This window comes from Triturus cristatus, chromosome 4_1 (genome assembly GCF_964204655.1).
Source record: "Triturus cristatus chromosome 4_1, aTriCri1.1, whole genome shotgun sequence".
Lineage (NCBI taxonomy): Eukaryota > Metazoa > Chordata > Amphibia > Caudata > Salamandridae > Triturus > Triturus cristatus.
The window spans coordinates 1,014,052,043-1,014,075,842 of NC_140585.1; the positions used below are offsets into that span (position 1 = coordinate 1,014,052,043).

Sequence of the window (23,800 nt, forward strand, 5' to 3'; positions counted from 1 at the left end):
CTTGTAACCTGGTTAGATGCATACTTGTCATCAGTTTCAAAAAAGCCAATTACACTGCTAGTTTTTGGGGGAATCCTTAATAGTATATGTATGTTATAACTTTGTCATTAGTTGGTTGTGTCTTAGGTGAGGTGTGATGCTATCGATGTGGTTAATGAATTCGCGTAACATGCTTAATTGTGCATGTATGTGTCATGATGGTAAAGGCATGAGCTGTGTATGGTAGAGGATGTGACCTCTCTTGTTACTATTAATAGGTGCCTTTTCAATACATGGATAAAATGAAACGAGTTTAGTCTGAAATGTTTTTGTGATGTCTGGACTTAGTTATGTGTATCTCGTACTATATTGGTGTGTTTTAATATTTTCTAAATTATGCATTTCATTATTCTTTGCTTTTTCTCCTGCAGATACATTATGCACTACCAGACAGCCGAATTTTGGTTTGTGCACCTTCAAACAGTGCTACCGACCTTGTGTGTGTACGGTTGCATGAAAGTAAAAAATTAGGTCCTGGAGCTATGGTGAGAGTCAACGCTTCCTGTCGAAATGAAGAGGTAATTTATTTCAGCTAATGCTTCACAATTAACTAATATTAATTGACATTGCAACTTAGCCTACTTTTTTCAGTCATTCATTATTTACGGCTCCACCCATTCTTAAGTGATTGGGAAAGTTCCTTTGTTGTTGCTGGAATGGGTTAAAATGAGAAAGGAACATATAGTAAAGCTTCAATAAACTGTGTTGAGGACACTGAAAATTCACCCATGCGTGTTTGAAGTCCTCGGAGGTTAAGAAGTAACAGACAGTAGGATCGTCATCATCTCTAATTTGTAACAAGTGTGCTTCGTATGCCTAGTGTCAGGATCCACATAGCTGGTTTCCTCTACCTGCTCTTGGGAGGCATGCTGTCCTTGTGGGTGCACCGATATCCTTGCTTGCCTATCCCTTAAAATTATAAATACTAATGGATACCTCTAACCCCTGATTCCTCACGGTGTGAATATTCCCTGTAATTAGGCTGTGGGGTTTTAGGTTTAAACCTATAATAACTGATAAAACTCCACTGAAAGAGAAATAGCCTTCACCAGTGAAACACATATAAACACTGAAAAAACACCTGCACAACCACAAACTAAATGCCATTCAAAGAAAGGAAAAGGAGAGTGAAAGAGTCATTTTTTTTTTTCTTCCTGAAGCGGCCAATACGATATAACTTTGTTCTACAGCTAGCAGTAAGAAAGACTGGGCTAACATATTTCTGCTTTAGTTTTGTTGTTTAGGGATGCCACTAAAATATTGTTTCTTGTTCCTTTTGCTTTTTTCAGTTTTGTGGTCTTTGGTCTAAAGATGCAGGGTTTAGAAGCATGTTTTAGGTCTCGTTTAATTATTTTATAAACTGTAGAGAATCAGGAAACATCAAAATCATATTTGATATTTTAGCTGCGTTTAATTTTTTCACTGATAGGTAAAATGGCTGGTTTCATAAAAATCTTTCCTAATATGTGTCATCACATTTACCCACAGAGAATGGGTAAAAACCCTTAATACATCAGCCACCAGTTTCTAGTGGATCAGTATTGATAGTAGGTGAATTGCCAAAACCTCCGGCTTTAAACATTCAATGCAAGGTATAGTGACAAGTATATGTATAAAGAGTGCTATCACCAAGCATCTGGGATAGTGGTGAAAACATGGCACCAGGCTTTTGGAAAACATAAAACGCAGTGTCACTTGGAATGCTCTGAAAAAATTTTTTTGCAGTGATTCAGCTATGTATATGAAAAAGTTGTGTGATGACCTGTCAAAATTGATACCCGAGCTGAAGTGATTCCTGATAGGAGATCATTGCCACTTCCTAGACGGTATGCTGAAAGCATTTTTACGATCTTCAAACTGATTGAGGGATGCTATTGACTTTTTAGTCCATTCTGGTGCACTGTTTTCTTATGCACAGAAACTAAAGCGCAAATATTTATAATTTTGTGATTTGTGTGGCCTCAAAGAAAGAGTCATCCCAACTGTGTCCCTAAGCGGATGGTTCTCAGTCCAAGGGGCTATGAATGCTATATTATCCATGTGGCAACCGTTTACATAATTTTAAAATTATAGTCTATAATTGATCTAGGATCTTGGAACCTAACAGCAGTACTTCCGTGCGCTGGTAGGTGGCGTGGTGCAGCTCTGTGCTGACATCGTTCTGCTCCAGAAGTGACAAGGGGAGCACCATCTATGTGGTTCTCTTAGGTTTTTATGACTACAAATCTTATCATGATTTACCAGTGTGCAAGGTAAAATGTCACCTCCTAACATGACAGGGTTCACACCGTGTAGCAAGGGAGTAGTCAGAAAATTGAAGTACCCCCTACTTTGAACCAAAGCGCTGATGGAACCAGAAAGCAAAGCAAGTGAGTGCGACTATTCCAAACATTTATTTTCATCCTTCCATCTACCCGCTGATATCCACCCTTTCACATTTAGATTGTCATCCATTCATTTTTTTCATCCATGATCTAGCCTTTCACCATCCTTCTACGCTTTCACCCATCCATCCACCTTTTCACCCCTCCATTCTTTCACCCACCTACATAATATTTCATCCACCCACACATTCTTTCACCCATCTACCTTTTTTACCCATCCTTTTACCCACATATCCTTCCATCCATTCATCCACCCCCTCAACCTTTCATCCATTCACCCACACATAAATTACACCCATCCACACTCACCCATCCTTTCACTCATGCACGATTTAACCCATCCACCCTTTCACTGATCCTTTCAGTCACCCATGCATCCCTTCACCAATCCATCCTTTTACCCGCTCATAAATCCTTTCACCCATGCATCCTTTCACCCACTCATCCTTTCACCATTCCACCCATTCTTCCACTCACCCATGCATCCTTTCACCCATCCACCCGGTCACATATCCTTTCACTTACTAATGCATTCTTTAGCCAATCCACCCTTCTACCCATCCATCCTTTCACCCACACAAACATTTTTTCACCCATCTTTTCTTTTACACACAAATACCTTTAGCCATCCACCCTTTCACCCAGCCATGCATCATTTTACCCACCCATCCACATATCCTTTAACCACCCATGCATCATTTCACCCATCCACACTCACTCATCCTTTCACCCATGCAAACTTTTACACATATACCCTTTCATCCATTCTTTTACTCATCTATGCATCCCTTCACTAATCTATCCTTTCACCCATCCTTTCACCCATCTACCCTTTCATCTAGCCCTTCAATCACTAATGCATCCTTTCTCTCATCCACCCTTTCACGTATCCACACTTTCACCCATCCTTTCACTCACTCATGCATCCTTTCACAGATGCACCCTTCATGCATCCTTTCACAGATGCACCCTTCATCCATCCTTTCACTCACAAATGCATCCTTTCACCCATCCACCCCTTCCCTCACACACATGTTCTTTGACCCATCCTTTCTCCTACTCAGAAATCCTTTCCCTATCTACTCTTTCACTCACCCATGCATCCTTTCACCCATCCACCATTTCACCCATCCATGCACCCTTTCACCCTCCTATCCTTTCTTCCACCCACGCATTCTTTCACCCACCCATGCATTCTTTCACGCACCCATGCATCCTTTGTCCCATCCTTCCTTTTAACCTTCCCACCTTCTTTTCCTTTTCTATCCACTCCTCTTTCTTTGGTCAATTATGAGCTTTTGTCTTCCGAGTTTTAGACAGAAGAGGCTCACTTTTTTAGCTGGTAAAGCAGGGGGGTTCATGACACCCCTGCCGGTCGAAAATGGATGCCTATGATGGACCCTCACTAAGTATGATTATGGTGTTTGAGGTCGTAGCATGACACTAGGGCCAGCAGCGACTGCACCCAAATGAACCCAAAGACCTTAAGGGACCTGACCTTATGAGACCATGACTATTATTTTGTCGCCAAACACAAGAAGATGCAACTGGTCAAAGTAAAAAGGAAAGTCCCGTTCCTGAGGCAGATCATCATTGCTGTCAACGTCTTCTGGTAATTTGAAGAAACATAAGTCTAAGCAAAAATTGGCCCCTACCCTCCACTCTCGAACTCCAGAGCATGTCTCCTGGTCTCGTTCCTGAGCTCCATCGGGGCCAGTTCAGAGTCTGGTCCAGGCACACCTTGAATTCCCAGGTCTATCAGTGAAGGTGCATGACATAGACTCCTTCAAAAAGGCTGTGCTGCATATTTTCAGCAGTTTACCAGCTCCCTTAAGGATCCACAAAGACTTCCAGTAGGGTTTACGCCAGCATGCCTGTCCTCCGCGGTATCTGTGACCCTTGAATCTGGATTCGGTGCAGCACAGACCCAGGTGCCAACTACGGTCCCAGCACCATCTCCTGTGCCGGTTCCCATTGCAGCAACGCCCATGCTGACCCCGGATGAGGATTTACAACTTATCGTGCTATCTGACCAGACTAGAATTCTCCTCGTCCAAGATCACCTTTGGCTCCAACCGGCATGCTGCCAATGGGAAATCCTTCAGATTCTGATACTTTGCCCTACCTCAAGTTAGGGCCCAAACTTTACATAATGTTTTTGTCTCTGACTCAGACAATGGCAATTATGATGAAGGGGACAATTATGTTCCCCAGTATGATGAGTAAACCTGGTATCAGGAACTTAAGAATAACAGTGGTCTAGATACTTTTCTAGATACTGGCCTTGTTCCACCCCCTAGTAATGCTGTGGAGGAAAGGGCCTCCTTCCTAGTTGTTATAGGTAGGGCAGTAGGTGGCTGACTATGGACTAATGTTTTAACTGAGGTCCATCAACCAGGTCACACCGTTGCAGAGCTCCTGTAACCATTCAATGAAGACCTTACGGGTTCCCTTTTGGGCACATGGTCGAAACTATCTTCAGGTCCGGGTCTTAATAGGCATCGTCCCACTACATTCATCCCTGACAGCAGAGAGCATAGTGGTACAGGCATCCACAAGCAAAGCTAATTCCAAAAAGAGTTTCCTTCCATTACGCCTGATTGTAAATCTAAAAGAATAGAGCCAGCTGTAATTTTCTTTTTCTCCTTTAAGATCTTTGCCCTGAGGTCCGTCAGTGAATGCCAGCTGCCTTCTAGACCGCTACTTTCATGCCCTTTTGTGGCACATGTTTTACAGGCTGTTCCAGACGACCTTTGAGTGTTTCTTTCCCAGGCTATTCAAAACCGTCTCAATGCTGCAAAGTTTGTTATACGTTTTGGTTTAGACACAACTGACTGCTTAGGTCAAGTCATGGGCACTAGTGTGCTCTTCAGCCTCACTCCTGGATAAGGTCTGCTGGCTTGTCCAGGGATGTCTTAAGTATCCTTAATTGACATGCCATTTTACAACTTTCACATTTTTGGTGAAAAGGCAAACTCTGCCTTGGAAAGGTTCAAGGAGAGCAGAGCCATAGCACTTTCCTTTGTCTTTCTGCCTCCACATGAGAGCTCCACCAGCAATTTCACCCTCTCTGTGGCCAAGGTTGGGGTCTTCCATTTCACTAATGCCAGACACCTCTCCAGCCCAGCAGGCCTTTCAGCCTTTTAAAGGTCACGGCTACGGTTCTCAGAGACAACACCCACAATAGCAAGGCCAATATGCAGCTCAGTAACCCGCCCCTCCTGCATCCGCAGCTGTAAAACAGCTTTAGTTTGTCCTTGCTGGCTCACAGCACCCTGTCAGATGCAGGACTCAATATTTCCTCCAGCGCTGTCAGGCCATCACTTCAGACAAGTTGGTCCTCCAAATTGTATATTGGGGCCATGCCCTTCCATTTCTTTCTACCCAGCTACACCTTCCCCTGACAGGATAGCTGTTAAATCACCTGTCTATCTTGCAGCAGGAAGTGCAGGCTCTTCTGGCCAAAGGGGGGCATAGAGAGGGTTCTGGCATTGGGAGTAGGAACTGGGTGTTAATATTGATAAATACAATGTCGATATACACCATAATATATTATATATGTACGTATAATTACAAACTCACATCTCCACTGTTGAATTCACTGGATATGACCTACCCCCATGCCCCCACTCAGAGTAAAAAAACGTGCGACCCAGGCCTGAAGCAACTGATTGACAGATCACAGGTGGGGGGACACAAGTAACCCTTAGACAAATGTGCGAACAGGATAACCCAGATCGATCCCACATATAGACCATGATATCACCATGATCTCTGGAGATTGGCCCCAATAAAACACGTTTGGTCAGAGTGACGCGCATTCCCAAAACACCATAATGCCACACTAAGTTAGGATCACTCAGCCAATCAGAACACAGCATGCACACTACATGCAGTGATCACGCTCAACCCTTGTCGGACATCTGGACACATACCCACTGGCTCCACATTGTGTCCACGTAGGGTCGAGACCCACCTGCGCTTCTTGTCAACTGACCAGATTTAAGGCTCTATGACTAGGCCCAGATTCCTGTTCTAAAAAGAATGTACAAATTACTTTATTACACTCTGTGGAATGTATAAAACGATGGCCAAAACCAATGTACTTTCAGGCAATCTTCCGACCCCGACTGTTGCCTGCAATCCTGGCCGCTGTGTTCAATTAAACCAACTGTTCCTGTTTTGCCAAACGCCTCTTGTCTTTCATTTTTTTTCAAGGTAAATTCATATATGAGCAACATGGGTGTTACTCCGTCTACTTCCTCATACTGAAGAAGGGCGCAGGCCTTCATCCTGATTTATATCTTCACCTTCCTTCTGTGTTAGGGCAAATTTGTGATGCTCATGCTAGCCCAGATCTTGTCTACCTTGGACCCCAGAGATTGGACGGTGGCATTGGTACGGCAGGATGCTCATTCCCATATCCCTATCCTGCATGCCCACAGGTGCTCCTTGTGGTTCACAGTGAGCCTCAAGCATTTTCAGTTCGCAGTGCCTACCTTCTGAGGTTAGGGATACCAGTCTTCCCCTACCTCAATAACTGGCTGTTGAAGACAGGCTCGCCCCAGGCAGGCAACCACCTCCAGACAACGGTGAACCTCCCTATTTTGTTGTGGTTCACTGTCAACATGCCGAAGCCACACCTGACTGCTTTGCATACACTCCCTTTTGTCTGAGCTATTCTGCTGTGGTATGTTTTCTTGCCTTTACCATGGAGTAGAGAGTATCCCATACTTTCAAGCTCTGATCCAGATGTTTCTGCCTTGGTCCTGTATCTCATGCAGATGACTTAGGCTCCTGGGATTGACTCTAAGGTTCCTGCATCCTACTGGCCAAACACACGAAGTGGCACATGTGGGTTTTGTACTGGGACCTTAAATCCCAGTGAAAGGGGCCACGGATGCATCCCTACTAAGTTGTAGAGGCTACCCGGGAGATGCTGAGTTCAGAAGTCTTTGTCTCCGGTGGAGCCTCAACTTGACATCAATTTGTTGCAGTTCAGGGCGATTCATTTGGCATTGAAGGCCTTTCTGTCTGCCCACACTCAGAGGAAGGCTCCTGCAGGTGCTCACAGGCAACACCACTGCCATGTGGCACTGCAACAATTAGGGTGTTCTTGGGAACAGTGTGCGAAGGCTCTGTGCCTAAGAAAGTGGATGGACCGCCAAAGGAATTTCTCTGATGGTAAACCACCTAGCAGAACCTCTAAACTTGAGGGCGGAGAAACTCAACTGTTTATGCTTAGTGGATCACGAATGCCAGTTGCACGGGAAGGTGACACTGGACTTATTCCAGCCATGGAGAGATCCCTGGTTCAATCTTTTTGCTACTCCAGAGCAAACACAATGTCTAGAGTAGAGCTTAGGATCCCTGCATTCCTTTCTGTCACTGCCTCTCCCGGCTGAGTTCTGAAGATCAGGAAAAACCAGTCCCAAGTAATCCGAATGACAACGGGTTGGGCCCAGAACTCATGTGCATAAGCATTAGTCCACTGATCAAGCCGTCTCTTAGGGAGGATCTTATGTTGCCGCAGGATGTGGCCTAACGACTAGAACGGTCGACCTCAAAGCTGGGGAACCGGTACGAGTCTCAGCAGGGGCGCTCAATATCCTTTGATTCTAGCCAAATCACTTAATCTCCCCATGCCTAACGAAAAAGAATGTGTCTGTCTGTATCGCAACTGGCGCTCATGTAAAGCTCTCTAATACCTTTGGGTCAAGTTCGCACTATATAAAACTCGGAGCAAAAAAGCAGCAGGTCAGTATAATTCACCCGGGCGTGCATCTTTTGATCTCTGTGCTTGGAGATTTGAGCAATGAAAGTAGACCTCCTTTGACTTTTCTCCTGAGGTCATGCATGTCATCTGGTAGCAAAGTATCCTTCTACAAAATCATGTACACTAGTTATCTGAAAGAAACACGTTAGTTAGATTCCTCACCTTAGAATATCCCCAGGCGTCAGACTGGATCCGGAAGATTTTTGTAGCAATACCCCTTGCGCGTCGCTAGGCGTCGTCTGCGGCTCCGCGTCCGTCGTTGGCGACGTGCGCCGGAATGAAGTTGTCGGAGTACTCAGACGCCGCCCTCGCGCGCTGACGTCAGTTCTTCTTTTTTCCGCGCCAGTAAGCGCCGATCGGGGAGAGCTACCCCTTTAGTCATTTTTTGACTAACTTTTTTGACTCTTTTTGGTCACTTTCTCAACTCTGGTGCCGGTAGGATGCCTGGTTTCAAGGCCTGCGACGACTGTCATCGACTGATGTCGGTGACGATCATCACCGCCGGTGCCTGTAGTGTTTGGGCCTCGACCACGACGCGGAGTCGTGCTCCGATTGTATGGCCCTGACCATGAAAGCTCGGCGGGAGCGGTCCCGTAAGCTTCTCGAGCTTCGCCACTCTGCTCCGCGCCACTCTCGATCCCGGTCTAGGAGGAGGTCCAAGGATCGGTCGCGGAGCCGCACTCGACATCGTCGCTCATCTGGCTCGAAGTCTTCGGGTAAGTCGAAGCACTCCAAGAAGTCTAAGAGGCGACACCGCTCTTCGGACTCCCCTCGCCGGTCGCGCGACTCGGCCGAGGGTCAGGGTGGTTCCACTCCCGTGGCTCCGCTCGAGCCGCAGACGCCGCGCACGTCCCCATACCCGCCGGTCCCTGGGACTGACGCGACGCCGGCGGAGGTCAGTGCCTTCCTCTCGGCCATGAGGAGCCTGGGCCCACCGTCGACGCCCGCCGGCGCGCCTTCGGGCCCCACGGACTCGACTGGGCGACCTTGCGCGCCGGCGGCTCCGGCCCCGGCGCCGTTGGAGGCTCCTGCCCCGACGCCGCAGGTCCCCGAGGGGCCCAGGCCTGGGCCCCCGTCGACGCCGGTTGACCTCGTCACGCCTCCTCCGCCGGCGTCGACACCGGAGCCACCTCCGACGCCGACTCCGGTCGACGTCGATCCCCGGTCCAGCCCCTGTTCGGTCCCGACGCCGGTGCGGCGCCGCCCGACGCCGCATCCGACGCCGCTAGAGACACAATTTGTCTATCGACCGGCTCCGATCATTCCTCCTGTATACCAGGAATCGGATGACGGGGCGACTGGGAGGGGTCTGAGGACCCTATGGCCCTTCAGGGCCAACTTTCACAGGACTGGGCAGATGAACTGGGGGAGGCTAGTGGTTTGGATACCTCACCGGACACTGGATTCATCTCTCCTCCGACTGTGGCTTCGGAGGAGGGTGCAGCTTTTTCTGTGGTGCTGCGCAAGGTGGCCGCGGCCCTTGGGCTTGAGCTGCCTGCCGTGGCTGTGAGGACTAACATCCTCACTGAGGTGCTTCAGTCTGCCACATGCTCCACTGAGCCTCTGCTGCAATTCAATGAGGCCCTCACTGACGTTCTGCAGGGCACCTGGTCCAAGCCCTCCACAGTCCCTCCTGTGGATAGGAACGTTGCCAGGCGCCACCGCCCTGCTCCGGGCGACCCCAGTTTTCTGTCCCAACACCCCACCTCCGAGAGTCTGGTCATCCAGGCCTCTACCTCCCAATCCTCCTTCCCGTCCGCTCCTCCGGACCGGGATTCCAAGAGACTGGAACAGTTCGGTTAAAAGCTGTTCTCCTCGCTCAGTTTGGGCCTGCGGTCTTTGAACACCGCCTGTCTCTTGGACTGTTATTCCCACTCTCTGTGGGGTACGGTGGAGGATGTGCTGCCACTGTGCCCGGAGGAGGCCCGGGCACGGCTTTCCTCGGCTCTGGCCGATGGGAGAAATGCAGCGCGCCATGCCATCCGATGTGGACTCGACACTACGGACTCGCTGGGTAGGGCGATTTCTACCACGGTGGCGCTTCGACGTCACGCCTGGCTGCGGTCCACGTCCTTTTCAGGGGATGTCTAGAGAACTCACATGGACATGCCTTTTGATGGCGCTCGCCTTTTTGGTGAGAAAGCGGACAGTGCGCTGGCTCGCTTCAAGGACTCCCGGGCTACGGCCAAGTCCTTGGGCCTCTCGGCCCGCAGCCACAAACTTCCGCTTTTCGCTTCTTTCGTGGCCAAGGAAGGGGCACCTCCTCATGTCCGCCTAGCCACCGGCCGCAGAACAAGCCTGCACGCGGTCGCGGACGTGGTTTCCGCCGAGGCGGTACTGGAGGACAACGCGGTCAGTCCACATCCACCCCGGCAGCATCCGCCTCAAAGCCTTCCTAGTCCGAGCTTTCAGGCCCATTCCTCGCCAGTGGGAGGCAGGGTTCGCCATCACCTGCTCCACTGGCGTACCATCACTTCAGACAGGTGGGTGCTGCAAATCGTCGGAAGGGGCTACTCCCTCCCCTTCGAGACGACCCCTCCAGCCATGCCACCGCAGCACTACCGTATCTCGGAGGATCATTTGAATCTTCTGCGAGAGGAAGTTTCGTCCCTCTTGGCCAAAGAGGGCGTCGAGCGCATTCCGAGCCCAGAAGTAGGTCGTGGTTGTTATTCCCACTACTTTCTGGTTCCCAAGAAGGGCAAGGGGGGCCTGCGCCCTATCTTGGACCTCCGGAACGTCAATGCCTTCCTCCGGAAGGAACGGTTCAAAATGTTGACTTTGGCTCAGGTTCTAGCTGCCCTAGACCCTGGAGACTGGATGGTAGCGTTGGACTTGCAGGACGCATATTTCCACATCCCCGTCCTGCCGGCCCACCGGCGTTACCTGCGGTTCACGGTGGGTCCGGAGCACTTTCAGTTCACCGTGCTCCCCTTCGGCCTTACCAGTGCCCCTCGGGTGTTCACGAAAGTGATGGCGGTGGTCGCAGCTCATCTGCGCAGATCAGGGGTTCCAGTCTTCCCCTATCTCGACGACTGGTTGTGGAAAGCGGGCTCGCCCCAGACAGTCGTCTCCCACCTCCAGACCACGGCGGATCTCCTGCATTTGCTGGGGTTTTCCATCAACGTGCCGAAGTCACACCTGAGCCGCTCTCAGAAGCTCCTCTTCATCGGAGCGGTTCTCGATTCGGCGCAGTTCCGGGTTCATCCACCGGAACAGCGGGTCCGGGATATACAGGCCCTGATTCCCATCTTTCGGCCTCTATCCTGGGTTTCGGTCAGGCTAGTGTTGCGGCTTCTGGGGCTGATGGCCTCCTGCATCCTACTAGTGCTCTGCAGTGGGACCTGAAGTTTCAGTGGGCCCAGCATCATGGCAACCTGTCCGACCATGTCTTGATCTCGGAGGGCACTGCACAGCAGTTGCAGTGGTGGCTCACGGACCGCGATTGGGTCACAGGCAAGAGCCTCTCCCTACCCCTACCGGAGCATGTCGTAGTGACAGATGCGTCCCTCCTGGGATGGGGTGGCCATATGGGAGAGGCGGAGGTCAGAGGCCTCTGGTCTCCGGCGGAGTCTCGCCTCCACATCAACTTGTTGGAGCTGAGAGCGATCCGACTTGCACTGAAAGCCTTCCTTCCCTCTGTCCGGGGATGTGCCGTGCAGTTGTTCACGGACAACACCACCACCATGTGGTATTGCAACAAACAGGGCGGGGTGGGGTCGTGCACCCTTTGTCAGGAGGCTCTGCGCCTCTGGACATGGCTGGAACACCAGGGCATCACCCTGGTGGTTCAACATCTGGCGGGCTCTCTGAACGCCAGACCAGACGAACTCAGCCGCCGGTGCATGATGGATCACGAATGGCGTCTGAACTCCGAGGTGGTGCAAGGTCTCTTTCAGCAGTGGGGAGAGCCTTGGTTAGATCTATTCGCCACCGACGAGAATGCGCAATGTCAGCAGTTCTGCGCGTTGGAATTTCCAAGGCGGCACTCGCTCGCGACGATTTTCGTCGCGAGTGGAGTTGCGGTCTGTTGTACGCCTTTCCGCCTACACCACTTCTGCCCAGAGTGCTGAAGAAGATCAGGCGCGACCGAGCCCAAGTCATCTTGGTGGCTCCAGATTGGGCAGGAAGGTACTGGTATCCCGAGCTACTCAGTATGTTGACCGATCCCCCGATACGTCTGCCCCTTCGGGAGGATCTTCTGTCGCAGCAGCATGGGACGGTCCTCCACCCGAACCTGTCCAGCCTCCACCTCCATGCGTGGAGATTGAGCGGCGGCAGTTGATGCCATTTGACTTGCCTCCTGAAGTCTGTAATATCATTCTGGCAGCCAGGCGTCCCTCCACAAAGACAGTATACGCCTGCCGGTGGAACAAATTTGTGGCATGGTGCACAGCAAAGGCTGTGGTTTCCCTTTACGCCCCTCTTTCTGAGGTTCTCCTCTTTCTTCTTTCTTTGGCCCGGCAGGGCTCTGCCCTGGGCACCTTGCAAGGTTATCTTGCTGCCATCTCTGCCTTCTTACGGCTTCTAGATCAGCTCTCTCTTTTCAAGTCCCATGTAGTGTCACGCTTTCTTAAAGGCATTACTCACACGTTCCCTCCTGTCCCTTTCGTAATGCCTCAGTGGGACTTGAATCTTGTCCTAACATTTCTGATGTGCGCTCCCTTTGAGCCTCTTCACAATTGTCCTCTTCGTCTTCTGACTCTTAAGACTGCTTTCCTGGTAGCCATCACCTCGGCTAGACGGGTGAGTGAGCTCCAGGCTCTATCGTCCAAGCCTCCTTTTTTATCTGTTCATCTGGACAAGGTTGTCCTTCGGCCTCGTCCTTCCTTTCTACCAAAAGTGGTGACCCCCTTTCATCTTGGGCAATCTGTCACCTTGCCCACCTTCTTTCCACCTCCGCATCCTTCCAAAGAGGAAGAGCGGCTCCACCGTCTGGACCCAAAACGTGCGCTCTCCTATTATTTGGACCGCACGAAACAGTTCCGGCTGGACGACCAGCTTTTCGTTGGCTATGTGGGTGCTAAGAAGGGAAAAGCTGTGCACAAACGGACCATCTCCCGGTTGGTCGTTTTGTGTATAAAAACCTGTTATTCCTTGGCAAACAAGGACCCTCCTGTTGGACTGCGAGCCCATTCTACTCGGGCCACAGCGGCTACTACTGCTTTGGGACGGGGAGTCCCTTTGCAGGACATCTGTCAGGCGGCGACGTGGACTTCGCTGCACACGTTTGCCAGGCATTATTGCCTAGACAGCCAAGTCCGGAGGGATGGCTTCTTTGGCCGTTCTGTCCTCCAGGACTTTCTGGTGTGATCTTGGTTCGCAGACCCACCACCGGGGTTGGTATTGCTTGGGTATCTATTCTAAGGTGAGGAATCTAACTAACGTGTGTCTTTCAGATGAACAAGTTACTTACCTTCGGTAACGATGTATCTGTAAGAAACATTAGTTAGTTAGATTCCTCACCGACCCACCCATCCTCCCCGTTCTGCGAACATGACATCTAGGGTTAAGGCTATCCCTTTCAGGGCCCTAGATTTTTTGGCACCAGTGTCGGTCTCTTGCATGGCTCTGCGTTCCTGGCGCGGAAAGCTATGTACAAGAACTGACGTCAGCGCGCGAGGGCGGTGTCTAAGTACTCCAACGACGTCATTCCGGCGCACGATGCCAACGACGGACGCGGAGCCGCAGACGACGCCTAGCGACGCGCAAGGGGTATTGCTTCAAAAATCTTCTGGATCCAGTCTGACGCCTGGGGATATTCTAAGGTGAGGAATCTAACTAACTAATGTTTCTTACAGATACATCGTTACCGAAGGTAAGTAACTTGTTCGTTAGGACAAATTTGTGGATTGTTAAGGCACCCGACAATCGACCAATTACAAGTAAAGTTTCTGTCCTTGGCTCAGCTAGGACTTGCTTTGAGCAAAGTTATAGGCTACTTATCAGCTCTTTTGGCCTTCTTGCTGTTGCTGGATCAGCCCTCTTTATTTAAATCACCTATTGCAATGAGATTTGTGAAAGGTTTGCAACATTTATTTCTTCCAACCCCCTTTGTGAAGTGTCAGTGGGACTTAAACTTAGTTGTAACATTTTTGATGTGCACTCCTTTTGAGCCGCGGCACAGCTTTTGTTTGAGACTTCTGATGCTGTAGAGGTCTTTCACATCGCCATAACATTGGCTAGGTATGTGAGCGAGCTGCAGGCTTTTTCTGCCAACCCATCTTATGCAACATTATTTCCTAATACATTTGATTTGATGACCTGAGCTTCTTTCCTGCCAAAATTGGTCACTCCTCTTCAAGTAAGGCAGGCTATCACCCTTCTGGCATTCTTTGCTCCTCCTCATCCCTCTAAGGAGTAAAAGAGACTCCATAGTTGGACCCTAAGAGGGCACTAACCTTTCATACCGATTGCACCAAAGAACAGAGTCCGCTTTTTGTATGGTTTTTCAGACCAAAGAAAGGTAAGGCAGTGCAAAAAAGGACCATCTTTCGATTGATTGTTCTTTGCATAAAGATCCCCTATGCATTGTCAAAAATGTGGCCCCCAGGAGGCTTTCATTCTCATTGTATCAGGGTCAAAACTGCAGCCTCTGTGTTGGCTCGCAGATTGTCTGTCATAGACATTTGTCAGGCGGCTATGTGGAGGCTGGTACACTCGTTCATGAAACACATCTGCTTTGATAGTCAAGGCTGTCAATTGGACCATTTTGCCCGTTCAGTCCTTCAGGACCTTTTAATCTGAGCCAGTTCTCGGGCCCACCACCTTGGGAGGTAAAACTAAATTATCTGTTCACAAGATGAGAAATCTGCTGTTTGAAGTATCCATCAGAAGAACTTATCTTCAGTAAGAATCTTTTCGAGGCATGCGAGCTGTAGATCACTTGCTTTGCATACTCCTGCCATCTAGTGTTGGGTCCGGATGCTTGCAAGTTGTTTTTCTTCAAAGAAGTCTTTCCAGTCACGAGGTAAAGTGACTCTTCCTTTCGGTGATAGTGCACATGGGCATCGACTTCATTGTTAGATTGTTTTTTTTTCCGCCATCGGGTTCGGAAGTGAATTGCTGTGCTCCGGTTCGAAACCATTCCTCTGGTTCCCATCGGTGCGCAATCCACTTACCCTCAACGGTATTGTTTTCTATCGCGTATTCCATTCTTTGTGTATCGTATCGGTTTATAAAACGCTTTTCAATCGGGAAATTCGTGTAAGGCCGTCCGGTCTAGCCGCGTTGGTCTACCTCACAGTCGATGGATCGGACTCCATTTAAATTCTGTCCCAGGTGCCACGCATAGTTTCTGCTCATCGAATCACGTGAAGTGTGAAACTTGTGCTTTTCACCAGAGCACAACGAACAGGACTGCGACGCTTCTAGATCTTTCCGATCGAAGAAAACACTCTGTGACCGTTGGGCTCGATGTCACAAAATGCAAAGTCAAAAGATGGGCTCCCTTCCGGACCTCTTCGGCAAACATTCCAAACAAGAGACTTACAACGCACTAGGAGCAGAGGAAGAAGAAGAACAGGAGGAGCTTGTTTCCGTCTCAGAATCCGGCTCTGATATGGGCGAAGAGATTCCGCAAGGTCAGCGTATCGTGAGGACCGAACCTCCCTTGCCCCAAAGTCCAAGTCAGCCCAAGAAAAAGGCTACGGTCCCACCTCTGACTTTAGGCCAAGGTTGGCACAGAGAAAATGTTTCCAATGCCCCGCCTTCCAGCTCGGCACAAAAACATATACAAAAGCCTTCCGGCTCGGGATCGAGTTGCCTCACTCGGGCACTGAACCAAAACCTTCAGCCTCAAAACCGAAACCAGTCTCGGAGCCGGCTCCTTCAACACCAAAATCGAAAGCTTCTTCGGATCCGAAAGCTTCGTCACCGAAAACACCGCCACTGAAAATCTTGGCACCTAGACACAAACATTTTCCTTTACGCAACAGGAGGGTTAATAAAAACTGTTTATGAACCCTAAAACTGGACATATTTCCACGAAATTGCCACTTAAATGCAAACCAGAGCCAGAGGATACTTATCACATTCCATAAAAAAAGATGCATGTTGGTACTAACCCTTCTTCTCCTCTATCACCTCCTTCCCCACAAAACAAAAATGTACTGATAACACCTACTAATGCAGCACAACCACAAACACCTGATGATCAGGATGAATGTGATAGAGGAGATGATACTATGCCTGCAGACCCCTGGACGGATTACAATACTGATTCACCCACAGATAATGATCCTGACCTTTATCCTACAAAGCCTTCTCCACCAGATGATAATGTAGGCTATATAGAGCTATTAAATAGGGCTGCTGAATATCATAGGTTTCAATTACATAAGAAATCCCTAGAGGAGGATTTTCTCTTTGAGACCCTTAGTACTTCACAAAGATCAAGCTACACACTCCTGATGCTCAAAAGTGTGTTGAGACATGCGGACGACATATTTAAAGACTCTGTTCGTGCATGCATTCTCACCCCTAGAATAGATAAGACATATAAACCTGCACCCTCAGATCCAGCTTTCATTAAAGGTCAATTACCATTAGATTCTTTAGTAGTTTTGAATGCCCGTAAACTGGCAAACTCACAAACGTCAGGGGATGCCTCCCGACAAGGAATCTAAACTAATAGACGCCTCAGAGAAAAGAGTAGCCACCCAAGCAGCAAATCACTGGCGTATTGCTAATACCCAGGTCCTTCTAGCCAGGTACGACAGAGCACACTGGGACGAAATAGAGCAATTGCTCCACTTTCTACCAGATAAACATAAATCCAAAGCTCAAGACTTAATACAAGAATCTATCACTAACGTGTCTCTTTCAGATTGTTGCCTTTGTATGGTGTAGAGGCAGTGTCTGACGAGATGCTTTTTGACCCCCCACGATAGAAGGAGCGACAAAAGGAACCCCAATTGGATGGGGACTGTAGTGCTCCCATGGATTTTGCAACGTCTGTGTTTTTTTCCATTTTCTCTAAGGAAGTGTCTACAACTGGACCAAAGAGATGTTGTTTGCCGAACGGAGTGTTCAGAATGGAAGCTTGGACTTCGGGTTTAAACCCGGAAATTCTTAACCAGGAGTGTCTTCTTAATAAAACACTGGTATTAATGGCCATAGCTGCAGTGTCAGCGGCATCTAAAGTGCACCTAATTGACGAATTAGAGATGAGCTTCCCTTCCTTACCTTAGAATATCCCCAGGCGTCAGACTGGATCCGGAAAGTTTTGCTAGCAGTACCCCTACACGTCAGTAGGTGGCGTCCTGCGGCTCCGCGTCCGTTGCTGGCGTCGTAAGCGACGTCACGGAGACTACTTAGGCGCCAACCATGCGCGCTGGCGTCAGTTCTTTCTTTCTTCTGCACCAGCAAGCACAGATGCAGTTAGAACACGTACCGTTGTCACTTTTTGACTACACTTTTGAGACTTTTGTCTCCCCTTTTCTCCTGGTGCACATAGGGATGCCTGGATTTAAGTCTTGTGGGGCCTGCCGTCGCAATATGTCGGTGGCGGACCCCCATGATGTTTGCCTCTACTGCATGGAGACTGACCGCCATAGCCCCGAAGACCTTGAGGGAGCGGCGCCGGAAGCTGCTGGAGGTCCGGCACTCGTCCCAGCGCCGTTCCAGATCCAGGGACCGTTCCAGGGATCGCTCGCGGGGGCCGCAGCCGTCGCTCCTCGGGCTCCAAGTCTTTGCCCTCGGATTCGGGTAAGCAACGACATAAAAAGAAGTCGAAGAAGCGTGTTCGCTCTCCGACGTCCCCCCGTCGGTCCTCGGATGCGGACGAGGGAGACAGGGGTACTGTCCCTGCAACTCCTTTGGAGCCTGGGAGTCCCGCGGCCTACCCGCCTTACCCAGGTCCGTCGGCGACTCCCGAACAGGTGCATGAATTTCTTGCCACCATGGACGGCCTTTTTAGGCCTCGAGCTCCCGCCGGCGTGCCTTCAGGCCCCGTGGTCCCATGTCCAGATCCTGTTGGGCCGTCGGCGCCGCCGGCGGATCCAGCTTCGGCGCCACAGAATCCTGCGCCGTTGGCTCCGGCCTCTGCGCCACGAGGTACAGCGCTGCCGGCTCCGGCCCCAGCGCCGCCCTTGGCTCCGCCTCCAGCGTCGCAGTGGGTGCCGTTCGTTCCGCCCTTGCCCCGGTTCCAGGACCATTTTGTTCCTGCCGGGGATCCGCATTGGGAGACGTCCCCGGCCGGCACCGTTCACGGCGCTGTTTCCGATGCCGTATGTTCCTTCTCCGGCTCCGGCTCTGCTGCCGCTGCCTGTTCCTCCTACAACGGAGGTGGAGGATGACTAGGAGGGGTCCGAGGACCCTCTTGCCCGTCAGTAAGACTCCGAGCAGGACTAGGTGGACGGTTTGGAGGACGCCGGCGACCTCAATGTCTCTTCTGAGCCAGGGTTTGCCTCTCCCCCGCCTACTGTGGAGGAGGGCGCTTCCTACACTATGGTGCTCCGTCAGGCTGCTGCCTTCCTCAACCTCGATCTTCCTACGGTGGCCCTCAAACCTAATCTCCTCACTGAGGTGCTCCAGACGGCGTCTACTTCGTCGGAGCCCCTGCTTCCCTTCAACAACGCCCTCACCAACGTCCTGTTGGGCACTTGGTCGCAGCAGGCCACAGGGGCCCCTGTGTATTAGATTGCGCCTGGTGACCCCGTGTTTCTGACCACTCATCCCACGCCTGAGAGTCTTGTCATCCAAGCCTCGACGTCGCAGAGTGCCTTTCCCACAGCTCTTCCGGATAAGGACTCTAAGAAGCTGGAACAGTTCGGTAAGCTGTTGTTCTCTTCGGCCAGCTTGGGGCTGCGGTCGGTGAACACCGCCTGCTTATTGGACCACTATTCCCACGCGGTGTGTGATACGATTGCTCAGGTATTGCCTCAGTCCCCTGAGGAGGTCCATGCTGTGCTTTCCCAGGTGGTTGCTGAGGGTAAGGATGCGGCTAAGTTAGCCATTCGGTGTGGTTTGGACACCACTGACTCATTGGGCAGGGCGATCTCTACGACGGTGGCGCTGCGTCGCCTGCCTGGTTGCGATCTACTGGGTTCTCGCCCGATGTCCAGAGCTCTCTCATGGACATGCCGTTTGATGGCACTCGCCTGTTTGGCGATAAGACCAACAGTACACTGGAGCATTTTAAGGACTCGCGGGCCAGGGCCAAGTCCTTGGGTCTTTCCACAAAGAGCCCAGCCACTCCTGGTTTTCGTTCCTTTGTGGCCAAGGCAGGGGCGCCCAGGCACGTTCCTTCAGCAAGCCTGTGCAGAACCAGCCTCAGCGCAGCCGCGGACGCGGCTTCTGCAAGGGCGACTCTGGGAATCAGCGTGGGGGTCGGTCCACCTCCGCCCACGCTGCTTCTACCTCCAAACCTTCCCAATCCGAGCTTTGTGGAGCACCCCATTCCGGTGGGTGGCAGGATTCGCCATCACCTCCCCCACTGGCACGCTATCACATCGGACAAGTGGGTGTTTCAGATTCTCCGCAAGGGTTACTCCCTTCCCTTTCAGTCCACCCCTCCAGCCATGCCGCCTCGGTACCACCGCATGTCGGGGACCACTTGGCGACTCTCCAGCAGGAAGTTGCGGCCTTCTTGGCCAAGGGGGCCATCGAGTGCGTTCCTGGTCCAGAAGTAGGGAGTGGTTATTCCCAGCTACTTTCTGGTCCCCAAGAAGGACAAAGGGGGTCTGCGTCCCATCTTGGACCTCCGGAACGTCAATTGTTTCCTCTGGAAGGAGAAGCTCAAAATGCTAACTCTGGCTCAGGTCTTAGCTGCCCTCGACCCTGGAGACTGGATGGTAGCGTTGGACTTGCAGGACGCATATTTTCACATCCCCGTCCTGCCGGCCCACCGGCGTTACCTGCGGTTCACAGTAGGCCAGGAGCATTTTCAGTTTGCCGTGCTCCCCTTCGTCCTTTCCAGCGCCCTTCGGGTGTTCACGAAGGTTATGGCAGTGGTTGCAGCTCACCTGCGTAGGTCAGGGGTGTCAGTCTTCCCTCACCTCGACGACTGGTTGCTGAAGGTGGGCTCGCCCCAGGCAGTCGTCAACCACCTTCAGACTACGGCCGACCTCCTGCATTTGCTGGGGTTCTCCATCAACGTGCCGAAGTCGCACCTGAGTCCCTCTCAGAAGCTCCCCTTCATCGAAGCGGTTCTGGATTCAATGCTGTTTTGGGTTTATCCTCCCGAGCAGCGAGTCCGGGATATTCAGGCTATGATTCCGATCTTGCAGCCTCTATCCTGGGTTTCAGTCAGGATGACCCGCCGGCTCCTGGGCCTGATGGCCTCCTGCATCCTGCTGGTGCCACATCCCAGATGCCTTATGCGGGCTCTGCAGTGGGACCTGAAGTTCCAGTGGGCGCAGCATCAGGGCAACCTGTCCGATCATGTCCGGATCTCGGAGGGCACTGCACAACAATTGCAGTGGTGGCTCACGAATCGCGATTGGGTCGATGGCAGATCCCTCTCCCTTCCCCAACTGGAGCACACAGTGGTGACGGATGCGTCCCTCCTGGGATGGAGAGGCCACTTGGGAGAGGCGGAGATCAAAGGGCTCTGGTCTCCGGTGGAGTCCCGGCTCCATATCAATCTGTTGGAGCTTCGGGCAATCCGATTTGCACTGAAGGTATTCCTTCCCTCTGTCCGGGGAAGTGTGGTGCAGGTGTTCACAGACACCACCACCACCATGTGGTATTGCAACAAACAGGGCGGGGTGGGGTTCTGGACCCTATGTCAGGAGGCTCTGCGCCTCTGGACATGGCTGGAACATCAAGGCATTACCTTGGTGGTTCAACACCTGGCAGGTTCTCTGAACGCCAGGGCGGACAAACTCATCCGCCGGTGCTTGATGGATCACGAATGGCGTCTGAACTCGGACGTGGTGCAAGGTCTCTTTCAGCAGTAGGGAGAGCCTTGGTTAGATCTATTCGCCACCGAAGAGAACGCGCAATGTCATCAGTTCTGCGCGTTGGAATTTCCAAGGTGGTGCTCGCTCGGCGACGCTTTTCGTTACGAGTGGAGTTGCGGTCTGTTGTACGCCTTTCCGCCTATACCACTTCTGCCCAGAGTGCTGAAGAAGATTTGGCGCGACAGAGCCCAAGTCATCCTTGTGTCTCCGTATTGGGCACGGAGATGCTGGTATCCCGAGCTCCTCAGCATGGTGATCGATCACTGATCCGTCTGCCTCTTCGGGAGGATCTTCTGTCTCAGCAGCAGGGGACGGTCCTCCACCCGAACCTGCCCAGCCTCCACCTCCATGCGTGGAGATTGAGCGGCGACAGTTGACCGCTTTTGATCTTATGTCATTCTGGCAGCTAGGTGTCCCTCCACTAAAACGGTATACCCCTGCAGGTGGAACAAGTTTGTGGCATGGTGCACAGCGAAGGCTGTGGATCCCCTTTCTGCCCCTCTTTCTGAAGTCCTTCTGTTCCGTCTTTCTTTGACCCAGCAGGGCTCTGCTCTGGGCACTATCAAAGGTTATCTTTCGGCCATCTCCGCCTTTTTACGGCTTCCAGATCATCCTTCTCTTTTTAAGTCTCCGGTTGTTAACCGTTTCCTGAAAGGCATTACGCAAACGTTTCCTCCCGTGCCGTTCATAATGCCTCAATGGGACTTAAACCTTGTCTTGAAATATCTGATGAGCGCTCCCTTCGAGCCTCTTCATACCTGTCCTTTGCGTCTTCTCACTCTCAAGACAGCTTTCCTGGTAGCTATTACCTCTACCAGAAGAGTGAGTGAGCTCCAGGCTCTTTCTTCCAAACCTCCTTTCCTTTCTGTTCATCCAGACAAAGTGGTTTTAAGGACCCGTCCTTCTTTTTTTGCCAAAGGTTGTCACTCCCTTCCACATCGGGCAGACCATCACTTTGCCCACCGTCTGTTCGCCTCCGCATCCTTCAAAAGAGGAAGAGAGGCTCCACCATCTGGACCCAAAACGTGCGCTCTTGTTCTACCTTCAGCGCACACGACAGTTCCGGGTGGATGACCAGCTACGTGGGTGCCAAAAAGGGTCGGGCTGTGCACAAACGGACCATCTCGCGGTGGGTCGTTCTGTGCATCTAAGCATGTTACTCCTTGGCTAAGAAGGAGCCTCCTGTGGGGCTGCATGCCCGTTCGACCAGGGCAACTGCAGCCACTACTGCCTTGGGACACGGCGTTCCCTTGCAGGACATTTGTCAGGCAGCTTTGTGGGCCTCGCTGCACACGTTTACCAAGCATTACTGCCTTGACAGTCAAGTCCGCAGGGACGGCTTCTTTGGCCGTTCTGTTCTCCGTGACTTTTTGGTGTAGTCTGTTCGCAGACCCTCCACCGGGGTTGGTATTGCTGGGGTATCTATTCTAAGGTAAGGAATCTATCACTAATGTGTCTCTTTCAGATGCACCAGTTACTACTTGTGTAACGATATATCTGTAAGAGACATTAGTTGGTGATCGATTCCTTACCGCCCCACCCATCCTCCCCGTTCTGCGAACTGTTTCTAGGGTAAAGGTCATCCCCCTTTCAGGGCCCTAGTTTCATGGCACCAGTGGTCAGTTTCTTGCATGGCTCTGCGTTTCTGGCGCGGAAAGTCGTGCACAGAACTGACATCAGCACGCATGGGTGGCGCCTAAGTAGTCTCCGTGACGTCATCTCGGCGCATACGACGCCAGCGGCGGAGCCGCAGTACGCCACCTACTGACGCGCAGGGGTACTGCTAGCAAAACTTTCCGGATCCAGTCTGACGCCTGGGGATATTCTAAGGTGAGTAATCTATCACCAACTAATGTTTCTTACAAATATATTCTTACACGAGTAGTAACTTGTGCATCAGTCCACCTCTTCAAGAGGTTTCTTTAGAGGAGGGTACAGAGGCAACAACGGGAAGGCTAGGAGTAAAGGTTCCACAAACACGTACCTTCCCCTCACCTAACAAACCCCCTCCCCCCCCCCCCAATTATTCAACACCTGTCGGGGGCGTCTTTCACAATTCCTTCCTGTTTGGCAATCAAGAACTACAGAAAAATTGGGTGCTAGGAATGATCTAATCTGGTTATTGCTTAGAGCTTACCAAGGATCCTCCAAACATTCCCCCTCGTTCACACAAAATGTCACCACAGCATCTACACCTCCTCAAAGAAGAAGTTCAGTCTCTCCTTCCAAAGGGAGCCATAAAGCCTGTACTGCTAGAATATCAAGGGTCGAGTGTGTACTCCCTATACTTTCTAATAACCAAAAAGGACGACTCTCTCAGACCCATACTAGACCTCAGAGAACTAAATCATTACTTACAATCAGATAATTTTCACATGGTGACACTTCAACAAGTGCTCCCACTTCTACAGCAGGGCGACTTTGTCTACTCTAGACTTGAAGGACGCATATTTCCATATTCCAATACATCCCGCTCATCACAAGTATATCAGATCTGTGATAGCAGGCAGCATTACCAGTTCGAAGTGCTTCCATTGGGAGTCACCACTGCTTCTAGAGTATTCACCAAATGCTAGCAGTAGTTGCTGCCCACCTGCGAAGACAACACATTCATGTCTTCCCGTACTTGGACAACTGGCTCATCAAAACCAAAGTGTCTCCAGCACACCCACATAACACTCCAGTTACTGCATCGGGGG

At 51.0% G+C, this 23,800-nt stretch overlaps 1 protein-coding gene across 2 annotated transcripts in view; it reads left to right on the plus strand.

Annotated features, from left to right (window-relative positions):
• MOV10L1 (Mov10 like RNA helicase 1) overlaps positions 1-23,800 on the plus strand; it is a 772,466-nt gene that overhangs the window by 365,895 nt on the left and 382,771 nt on the right. For both annotated transcript variants that reach the window (XM_085650694.1, XM_085650695.1), the window contains exon 17: positions 411-557. In XM_085650694.1, coding sequence (XP_085506820.1) covers positions 411-557 — 147 coding nt within the window. The remainder of the gene's footprint in view (positions 1-410; positions 558-23,800) is intronic.